This window comes from Tupaia chinensis, unplaced genomic scaffold (genome assembly GCF_000334495.1).
Source record: "Tupaia chinensis unplaced genomic scaffold, TupChi_1.0 Scaffold000196_1, whole genome shotgun sequence".
NCBI lineage: Eukaryota > Metazoa > Chordata > Mammalia > Scandentia > Tupaiidae > Tupaia > Tupaia belangeri.
This window is the reverse complement of record NW_006159671.1, coordinates 689,475-700,023: the sequence shown is the minus strand read 5'-3', so window position 1 is coordinate 700,023 and position 10,549 is coordinate 689,475. Positions and strand designations below refer to the sequence as shown.

Genomic DNA, 10,549 nt, shown 5'->3' with positions numbered 1-10,549 from the left:
TCGTGCTTCCCCTACCTCTCTCTCTCTCTTTCACACTCACTCACTGACTCACTCTGTCACTCTCTGGTCAAATAAAATGAATGAATGAAGTAAAAAAAAATTCTTAAAAAAAAAAAAGTCATCTGGACTCAAGCAGAAACCGAGTGTTCAGGCTTTGGTGATGATGACTAACCTGGTTTTAAGCATGTGATGCCCTGGGTCTTGAAAAGTTCATTAATTTATTCATTCATTCAGTGAGTACATATTTACATTGAGTGTCTACTACATGCCAACCACCCTTCCAGGTGTCTAGGGCACATGAGTGAAGGTAAAAGACAAACATTCCTTCCTAAGCGAAGGAAGCTGATATTCTAATAAAACTTAAAATTTCTACGGATTTCACTTTTTTTTTTTTGAGAGGCTTTTGCCATAGGGTGTGTATGCTTGCCGGAAAGACAGAAAGAGACAGAGAGACAGAAAGCGAGAAGTCACCACCTGGGGCAGGGGATGGGCATCCTGCAATCCCTCCTCCTCCATTCTCCTCTCGGGGTCCTGGGCATGCACGCACATGCGCCCGGCGTGAGTTTAAGCCACCGGGTCCAGGACTCAAGCTGTGGTCGACTACATGGGAGTCCAGCTACATAGCCATTATGCTAACTGCTAGTCCATGTTTACTTAATTTTAATATGAACTGGGGGGTGGGGAGAGAGAGAGAGAGAGAGAAAGTGAGTAAGCAAGCCGCCAGTTCTGGGACTCAAACCGGTGTGCCATGTTGGGAGTCCAGTACCCTTAACCATCATGCCACCTGCTGGCCCCAGTTCTATATGCTTTAAAAAAATAAAAGATACTATGTAACTTTATTCATTTATTTATTTTAATTTGACTATAAAGGAAACAGAGTAAGAGAGAGGGGGAAAGCGAGAAAACAAGTCGCCAGGTCTGGGACTCGAACTGCTGTTGGCCATGTGGGGGTCCAGCGCCCTTAATCACCATGCCACCTGCTGGGGCCTCTATTTGCTTTTAATAGCAAATTTTTTTTACCATGTTAGCCTCACCAGTGGCCAAACTTCTCTTCAATTTTAACTCTCTTCTATGTTATTTCTACTAAATTTAAAATCAAAATGGGAAAGAACACCCATTCTTATTTCAAGAATGTTTGCCGGTATATTTTGTGATCCTGTCACAAACACCATACATACCAACACCATCTTCAAAATGATTACACTAAGACAGTTTATTTTTATCAAAAATTTTTACTAAGCATCTATCGTGTAATCGGAGACTTTGCAAGTTGTTAGGGATAAAAAGATGAAGAAGATAAAGCTCCTGTCCTAGAGTCTGGAGGACACTTACATAAGCATGACAACAGATCAAAATATTCTCTAGGCTTTTCTTAATGTTTCCTTTCTAACAGTATTCTAGACACAGGCAATATAAAAGATTGCATCTTTAATGTCACACTGAGATTGAAAGTACTGCATTGTGGCCATATGATGAATCAATCTTCTCATGAAAACTCCACAATATAATTCAAAAGTCTGAATAATGAGCTATTTCATGGCTGAGTCAATGAGAAACCAAAGGCAGCCAAAGGTAAAAATATTACTAGAAGCTACCTCTGCTCCCTGAGGGTGAACACACAATTGTCTGGCAACGGAATAGCTTTGCTATCCTTAGGTAAGTTTATGCTTCTGAAATGATCATTCACTGCAGAGTTCAAAGTAAAAACAAGAATAAGAAACAATTTCTCATCCCCTCCCGTATATCACTTTGAGTTCTATTTGCACCCACTATCTAACATCTTAGAAAATCTTTTATTCACCTCTGCAGCTTCTGAACAGCCTGCTTAATCTTCTTCCTAAAGCCTAATATAATGTCAGTTTACACTGACAATCCAAGCTTATCCCATTCTAAACTCATTTCTTTAGAAAAGTTAAATAACTTTTTTTCAATAAAAAATAAATAAAAATTATTTTATCATTATTTTGAACACAATTTAAGGACTATACATTGCCTATAAATAATGGACCATGTGTTTTAAAAAACATTCACCTTTGGATGGTTGTGTTAACAAATGCTGGTGAGGGTACAGAGAAGAGGTCACCCTGGCACAGCTGGTGGAAATGTAGACTGGTACGACCACAATGAAAACTTGTACGTGGGTTTCCAAGACATCTGAAGACACAACTACGAATGACCAAGTGATCTCTCTCTTCCGAGAATACACCAAAGGAGGTAAGATCACCATATAAAGATTATCTGGACTCCCTTGTTCACTGCAGAATTACAATAGCCAAGATATGGAGAGTTCACTGTCGAGTGTCCATTGATGGACGGATAGATTTTTAAAATGTAGATGTATGTGTGTGTAGGGAGTTTTCAAAAACTTCATGGAAAATGCATATTTTGGGGGGAAAAAAACTATTCAAGGATTTCAACGTATTTTTGCACTTAAAAAAGAAACTTGAGCTTAGGGCCTGCAGATGGTTAAGGAACTAGACTCTTACACAGCTGACTGTGGTTTGAGTTCTGGACTTGGTGGCTTGCTTTCTCACTTTCTCTGTCTCTCTCCCTCTCTCTCTGGAGAGTGCATGTGACTTACAGCAAATTTAAAATAATAATAAACTTTAAAAAAAAACATGTATTTTAATTCCATTTTTCATGTCTTTTCGATGTCTCCTTGTACATATATACACACGATGACTATTACTGAGCCTTTCGAAAGAAGATCCTGTTTTCTACCACCTGGGTAGACCTGGATGCCATTATGCTGAGTGCAGTAAGTCAAAGAAAAATATAATATGATCTCACTTACATGAGAAACCACAAAAAGGTTAACTATACAGAGACTAAAACGGCATGGTCACCATGGGCAGGGGTGTGGGGAGTAGGAGGGGAGATGGGTTAATGGGTATACAGCGGCAGGTACATAGGGTAAACGAGCCTAGAGAGCTGGCGGACAATAGGAGGACGGTAGTAAGTTATATTTTATTAGGTATTTGGTTAAATAGGTAGATTTTAGATGCTCTTGTTACAAAAAAGGAACCGTGAGATGACAGATATATATTCTTTCATTGGCTATCATTTCACTACTTACAAGTACCCCATAACACTATGTTTTAAGCCTCAAACATACACATGAAAATTTATTTTTAAAAGTAAAAAATAAAAATATTCATCTTTTAGAATCCAAAGTGCCTTTTACAGATTATAAATGTGTTGAGTTTTACAGACGTTCTCCATATGTAGAATTCTGAGAGAGAAAAAGACCTCAGAAGAGCGAAATCAGCTCACGGCCTGTCAGTCAGCAGGGTTGTTCCTCTGACTGGTGATAGTTCTAGAAAGCTTCAACATGCAAGAACAGACAAGTATAAGAGAAGGTGAGAGCAGAATTCGAGAGAGGAGAGTTGGCATAGAATGAAGCTGACTAAAGCTTGAAGTATTATGGTGTCAAAGAATAGACTGTACAAAGAATGCAGAGAAGAAAGTCATAATTTGATAAGAATAGGTGCCATAAATGGTTATTTTAGAAACAGAAACACCAGAGGTAAATTAATATTTGAGGCACTGATGCCACACCAAACCACTACTACTAACTAACATTGTTATGATTGCTGCTAACGTCAGTGAGCAAGTACATGCCAGCCACTTTGCAAAGCGCCACAAACGGATTCAATCTTTACAATAACCTTAGGAGCTATCGATAGATACTATCAATCTCATTTCAAAAATTACGAAACCAGGGTTCAAAAATATTAAGTAATTACTCCACTACCATAAAAGTTAATTTCTGAAAGAGCCAAAATTAGAATTTAAGGCATAGGATCCCAGAAGATGAGACAAATACACTACAGGACACCACCTCCTCCACTGGCTGAATAATGAGTCCGTAAATTCATAGAGAGTGACAATACACTGTTCTCTGCATATTCTTTTAGACGCACATTCAGAAACAGAACAACAGAAATTTTTCACCCCAAAGTGTAAACTGCAAAATGTCAAAAGGAAGAAGGGAGAGATGCATACGAATACTACATTAGCTACCTTTACACCATGTAAGAAAGGCAATGGGAAATGTTTCTGAAGAAAAAGGACAATGTTGGCTCATCCCAAACAGGTCTGCTTCTCAAAGTCCATAATAGAGTATAAGTAAAGCCGACGACTGAATGCAACGAACACTTGTAATAGCTATAGTAGTAAAGAGTGAGATGGAAATAGAGCATAGCAAATTGGTGGAGGAAAGACTACACAGTCTGCCTGCCTGGGATCGAACCCTGGCTCCAGCACAAAAATGAGAATTACTTTATCTTTGGGCCTCAACGTCTTAATCTGTATAACAAGGGCAATCATCTACAATAATTCTAACAACGCCAAAGGAAATCCAATAAAAAGCATTAAGTTAATGTTAGCATTTGTATTATAACTCAGAGCACCTAAAGGTGGAGTGCTAAGACATTTTCAATATGTGCTGTCGTGAATTAATACTCAGTTGTATTGTGACACATTTACTGACCTAATGTATAAGATTTACTTTGAAATACTCCAACACTAACCAAATACAATAAAACAGAGAAAGTTAAAAAAGATTCTCAGGAATAACTTGGTATCGCAAAACAAATGGGAGAGGAACAGACTACAAAACTGTTCAACAGTTCTATGGAAGAAAAACTTAATCTATATTTGAGCAAAACGTAACTGGCAAACAATTGTTTCTATTATAATCACGATGACTGATAATGACTGGCAAAGATAATGCCTGTAATGCACCTTGGTCATATGGTCAAAACACAAGGTAAGAAAAAGGTCTACACAAATATTACTGTATGTCGATAACAAGAACTAAAACTTTGATAATCTCTATGTTTAAAAAACTAAGACTGAGGGACCAGCAGTTAGCATAATGGCTATGTCACTGGACTCCCACGTAGTCAACCACGGTTCGCATCCCGGACCTGGTGGCTTAAAACTCACGCTGGGCGTATGTGCGTGCGTGCCCAAGATCCTGAGAGGAGAATGGAGGAGAAGGGATTGCAACGTGGCCATCCCCCCTGGGGGGTGATTTCTCGCTTTCTGTCTGTCTGGCGAGCGCACGCGCCCTATAGCAAACCCCCCCCCAAAAAAACAACTAAGACTGAAATGACTAAGTACTGAACAATTGACTAGATGTACAAGCATAGTCATTAGTGCTAAAAATGATGAGATAGTAAATCTACTTCTTAGTCTTTTAAGTACATCTACTTGCTAAGTTTCTATATTATGTTAAGAGAGGAGAAGCCCATGCACAAGAGCTTGATATATAATTAGAAAAACAAAGCCAATGTGGATCGTTTTGTTAAGTAAACCCAGTACTGTAAAGTCACAATATATGCTGTTTTCCTAAAAATCAGTGAAAATAGTAAAGCTACTGTATAATACAACAGTTTCCTCAATAAGTTTCTAGCTATATACTCCCGTGTATAATGTCTTAAAATTATTAAAATATGCTATTGTTTTTTTACAAAATTTATTTATAATGAAGATATACTCTATGCAAAATGGTCGTTTCACTAAATTGGTATTATACTAAATATAAACTGAATTCAGTTACTCTTCATGCTCAGTAGCAATCTTTGTAACAAACGCAATTTATCTGACAGCAACATTAGAGAACTAGCTGTGTGCAGTAGTAAGACGAATTGTAGTTTCTTCACTGTACTTGTCTGTGTTTTCTACAACTATTTCAGCAAAAATTCCACATACACTCTAAGGAAACAGAAAATCTCATGAAAATTATCCATTTTATATATTGATAAGATAAACACTATTAAGAATGAAAGGGTTAGGGCCAGAAGGTGGATAGCAGTGAAGGTGCTGGACTCTCACAGAGCCGACTGTGGTTCAAGTCCCAGAGCCGTTGGCTTGAATACCACACCAGGCATGCGTGTGTGCATGCCCAGAATCTCAGAAGGAGAACGGAGGAGAAGGGGTTTCAGCATGGCCATCCCCCGAGGGAGGAGTGACTGTGGACTTTCCCTCTCTCTCTCTGGTGAGCACATGTGCCTTATGGCAAAAAAGAAAATTAAGAAGAAAGAATGAAAGGATCTTTGACAAAGCAAAGAACATGTTGAAACACTTGCTTCATAGTTTACAACTATGCATGCACACATGCTCGGAATGTTTTATAAGCTGCCAGGGCTGAGATTCAACCATACATTCAACCTTAGCTGGGCACTGGCTCCCTTAGACACGAGGCCACAGAGCCGGCTAGGCTGTATTTCACGTACAGGCCTTTTTACCAGAACACAGCCAGTTGTAAAATCAACCAAACTCAAAAGAGATTTTTTAGAAAATAAAATCAAATTTGGGGGATAAACCGAATCTATTCTGACTTATTTTTAAGTTATTGAGGAATTTACTTAATCTGAAGAATGTACAGGCCTAGAGTTTTCACAAGAGAAAAAGAGAAAGCTTAGTCTTCAGTCTAGCCACTATCTACTAAAGAAAATAAGACTTATATATACATAGTTCTGTACAGCATTTTGTGGAAATTATAGTACAGACTAATGATTTTGAAATTTACATTAGAATTAGCATACTTATAGCCTTAACTGGAAAGTCAGAAAACTACATAAAAATAACTCCTGTTGCTGAGAACTGAGCACCATAGCCAAACATGTCGAACTGAATCCAAATTAAAATCTTGTGATTTTGGAATGCATTTTTACTTGAAAACAAATATCTTCAGTCTACACTAGATAGCTAATAAAGACGAGAAACCTGTTTTATGCATCTACCTTATGATATCCATTGCCTGGTACAGTATTTCAGACTGATCAACTCCAAGAACCTTCTTTGCCCCAGCTTTAGCGGCAAACATAGAGAGAATTCCAGTTCCACACCCGACATCCAAAACGACCTGGTAAAATAAAAAAAACAAATGTTATGAAAATGGTCTTCTATTTTAAATTCTAATACTGGCAAGGAGTAGACCAGAGCAAAATTTTTTAAACTTTGTTGATCAAGGACCAGCAGTTAGCATAATGGCTATGTCGCTGAACTCCCATGTAGTCGACTGCGGTTCGAGTCCTGGACCCGGTGGCTTAAACTCACACCGGGCCCGTGTGCATGCATGCCCAAGATTCCGAGAGGAGAATGGAGGAGAAGGGAGAGGCGTGGCCATCCCCCCTGCGGGGTGATTTCTCACTTTCTAGCTCTCTGTCTTTGTCTTTCTGGTGTGTGCACAAGCCCTATAGCAAAAACTTCTCAAAAAAAAAAAAAAAAAGAAACTTTGTTGATTAGATATGGTAATCTCTACTTGGGGAAACTGAAGATATTACTACCAGGGGCTGTTTTAAATGAACAATAGTACAGTTATTCTTAGCCTGTTGTAATTAGCCCAACAATACTAAGCTTAAAGGATGTATCATATGAAACAAGAAATTTTTTTAAGAATTATTTAATTCCATTTGTTATTGTTTTTTTAAAAAATTTTGATAAGAGACAGAAAAAGAGAGAGAGAAATGGAAAGCAAGAAAGCAAGCCACCAGGTCTGGGACTCAAACCACAGTTGGCCATGAGGGAATCCAGTGCCTTTACCACGCCACCTGCCAGCCCCGAAGCAAACCATTTCTACAGACTTTTTTTTTTTCTTTTTTTTTTTTAATAAGAAAAACACTCACTTACTTACTTACTTTTACTTACTTACTTATTTATTCATCATTTGTTGTGATTTTCAAGCCACCAGGTCCAGGACTCAAACCATGGTTGGCTATGTGGGAATCTAGCACCTTAACTCCCATGCCACCTGTTGGCCCTAGACTTTGCTTTGTTTTGCTTTGAGAGTTTTTTGCTATTGGGCACATGGACTTGCTAGAGAGACAGAGCGGGGCAGAGGGACAGAAAGTGAGAAATCACTCCCCAGAGGGGATGGCCAGGCTGCAATCCCTTCTACTCCATTCTCCTCTCAGGATTTTGGGCAGGCAAGCACATGTGCTGGGCGTGAGTTTAAAGCCCCCAGGTCCAGGACTCAAACCAAGGTCAACTACACAGGAGTCCAGGTACGTACCCATTCTGCCATCTACTGGTCCCAGCCCTAGACTTCTTAATAGAGAATTACTGTTTTTAATTTCCCTCTTGTACATATTCTGTAATTTAGGCTCAATAACTGTAAATTTTAACAGAAAAAACACTTTTGCTGTTTCTTTTTTTTTTGGAGAGATTTTCACTATAGGGCGCGAGCGCTCGCCAGACAGACAAGAGAGAGACATAGAGACAGAAAGCGAGAAATCACCCCCCAGGGGGGATGGTCATGCTGCATTCCCTTCTCCATTCTCCTCTCGGGATCTTGGGCACGCACGCACACGCGACCAGCGTGAGTTTTAAGTCACCAGGTCTGGGACGTGAACCACGGTTGACTACGTGGGAGTCCAGCGACATAGCCATTACGCTAACTGCTGGTTCCCAGAAAAAACACTTTTCAAGTGTGAGCGGCAAGAATTAACTTCCACAATTAATTGGCCTGACCCATTACAATTTAAAAATACTTAGAAAGGAATTAAGAATGTGAACTTTCACCATATCCCTACACCCAAAATTACATATTCAACTCATCTTAAGTCCAATTTGAACATTCCTAATTTTAAAATCCGAAATGTTTTGAGTGCCTACAAGTTACAAGTAGGAAATTCCACATCTGACCTCATGTGACAGTAGTAGTGAAAATGCTGCAATACAAAAATACTGTATAAAACCCCCTGCAAGCCATGCGTATCAGGTTTATAGAAAGCATAAATAAACTCTGCTTACACTTGGGCCCCACCCCCATTAAGCCTTTACAAATATTTCTAAATCTAAAACAGTCTGAAATCCAAAACACTTCGGGTCCCAAGCATTTTGGAAAAGGGATACTCGACCTGTACAATAAAAACAAGTTACTTCCCAAGATTCAGTAACTTGGGAATTTAATTATAAAAATGGTACTCAGTTATTGGTAAAGAAAAGTATTTAGAGGAACCAAAGTTTAAGATAATACTGGGGACAAAGGGGGAACAATTATTTCTAAATCAAGAATTTCACATAGTTCTTCTTGGTACATGGCGAAACCTATTCAGTTCACGGTAAAAACAAAACCAAGTCATCAAGGAAACACATTCAGCAAAACACTCATAGGTACACCGTTCTGCAAAATTATCGAAAACCGCAGTGCTTTAAATCTTTCATTATCAATAGCCTAAAAGCCTATGATACATTTGTCCCAAAATATAAAATTATTTCAGTGCCCTCCTACTACAAGTATTCATTCATTAATAAGTGCCAGTCATTGACTTCAGTGACAGGGTATGGTAACAAACGAGACCAAGTCTCTATTTTACTTTTCTTTCTTTCTTTTTTTAAAAGAGATTTTTGCTATAGGGTGTGTGCACTTGCCAGAGAGACAGAGACAGAGAGCGAGAAATCACCCCTAGGAGGCTTGGCTATGCCACAATCCCGTTTCCTCCATTCTCCTCTTGGGATTCTGGGCACACATGCACATGTGTCCAGTGTGAGTTTTAAGCCACTGGGTACGGGACTCAAATGACAGTAAATTATGTGGAGTCCAGTGATATAACCATTATGCCATCTGCTGGCCCCCCAAGTCTCTATTTTAATGGTAAGTATAATCTTGTGGAGGAGGCAATAAAGAAATAAACAAAGACTATAAAACAATGTCAGATGGTGAGTGGTGTTATAAAGAAAAATTAAGCAGAGTAGAAGTTAGAGTAGACAAAAGAGGATAAATACCCATTTAGAATTTTTAGATAGGTCTGTACATGTTTAATACATGGGTGCAGAGAATAATGTAAAAAAGTGTGCAATGCAAAATTTATACACAATGGTAGCATATTATACTGATATTTTTAATGACATAATTTAGGTATCTTTTTTTTTTTTTTTTTTTATGTTTTTTTATTTTATTATCATCATAATCTTCTTTCTATTACAGTAGATTACATATAACTTTACATTGACTTCCATTGCTTTTTTCAAAAGGGAATGCCATACATGTCAGTCAATACAGAGATATCAATCTCCCCGCTTTATCATTCAATATCTTTTCCATGCTTTTCCCAATAATTATTATTATATTTTTTTAGACAGTCAATCACTATTTCTCGTTTTGCTTATTAAAAAGACTTCACCCATCATGAAATATTTCCCAGACCAGTTCAGTTGAGAATACTATACATGTCATCATCAACAGGTAATAAACCATATCTATTTCTCATTAACATCCTGCCTCTCTATTGTTCACTGCTGTCTTTATCCTCTTCTCTCTCCTTTTTTTTTTTTTTTTATACTTTATTATAACTTTTTTTTTTTTCTCATCACAACACACATATGAATTTTCCATCCAAAATACACTGTGCATTGGCTCAATCGAGCACATCAACATATATGTTCTCAGCAAATGATTTCCCAATTTTTGTGTCCTGCATACCTTGCCTTTTGTTTTGCCACCCTAGATTCCCCATCCCCACCCTCTGCCATGTCCCATCTTCCTCCTCCATTGTCCCTGACACCCATGATTACCCTCAATGGCCTCCACCCCCCC

The 10,549-nt window shown here is 38.4% G+C and overlaps 1 protein-coding gene across 1 annotated transcript in view; it reads right to left on the bottom strand.

The window, feature by feature from the left end:
• The window catches only part of PRMT3 (protein arginine methyltransferase 3), a 128,605-nt gene that overhangs the window by 86,485 nt on the left and 31,571 nt on the right, over nt 1–10,549 (bottom strand). The window contains exon 9 of the mRNA XM_006146901.3: nt 6,753–6,874. Within this exon, the coding sequence (XP_006146963.1) occupies nt 6,753–6,874 (122 nt within the window). The remainder of the gene's footprint in view (nt 1–6,752; nt 6,875–10,549) is intronic.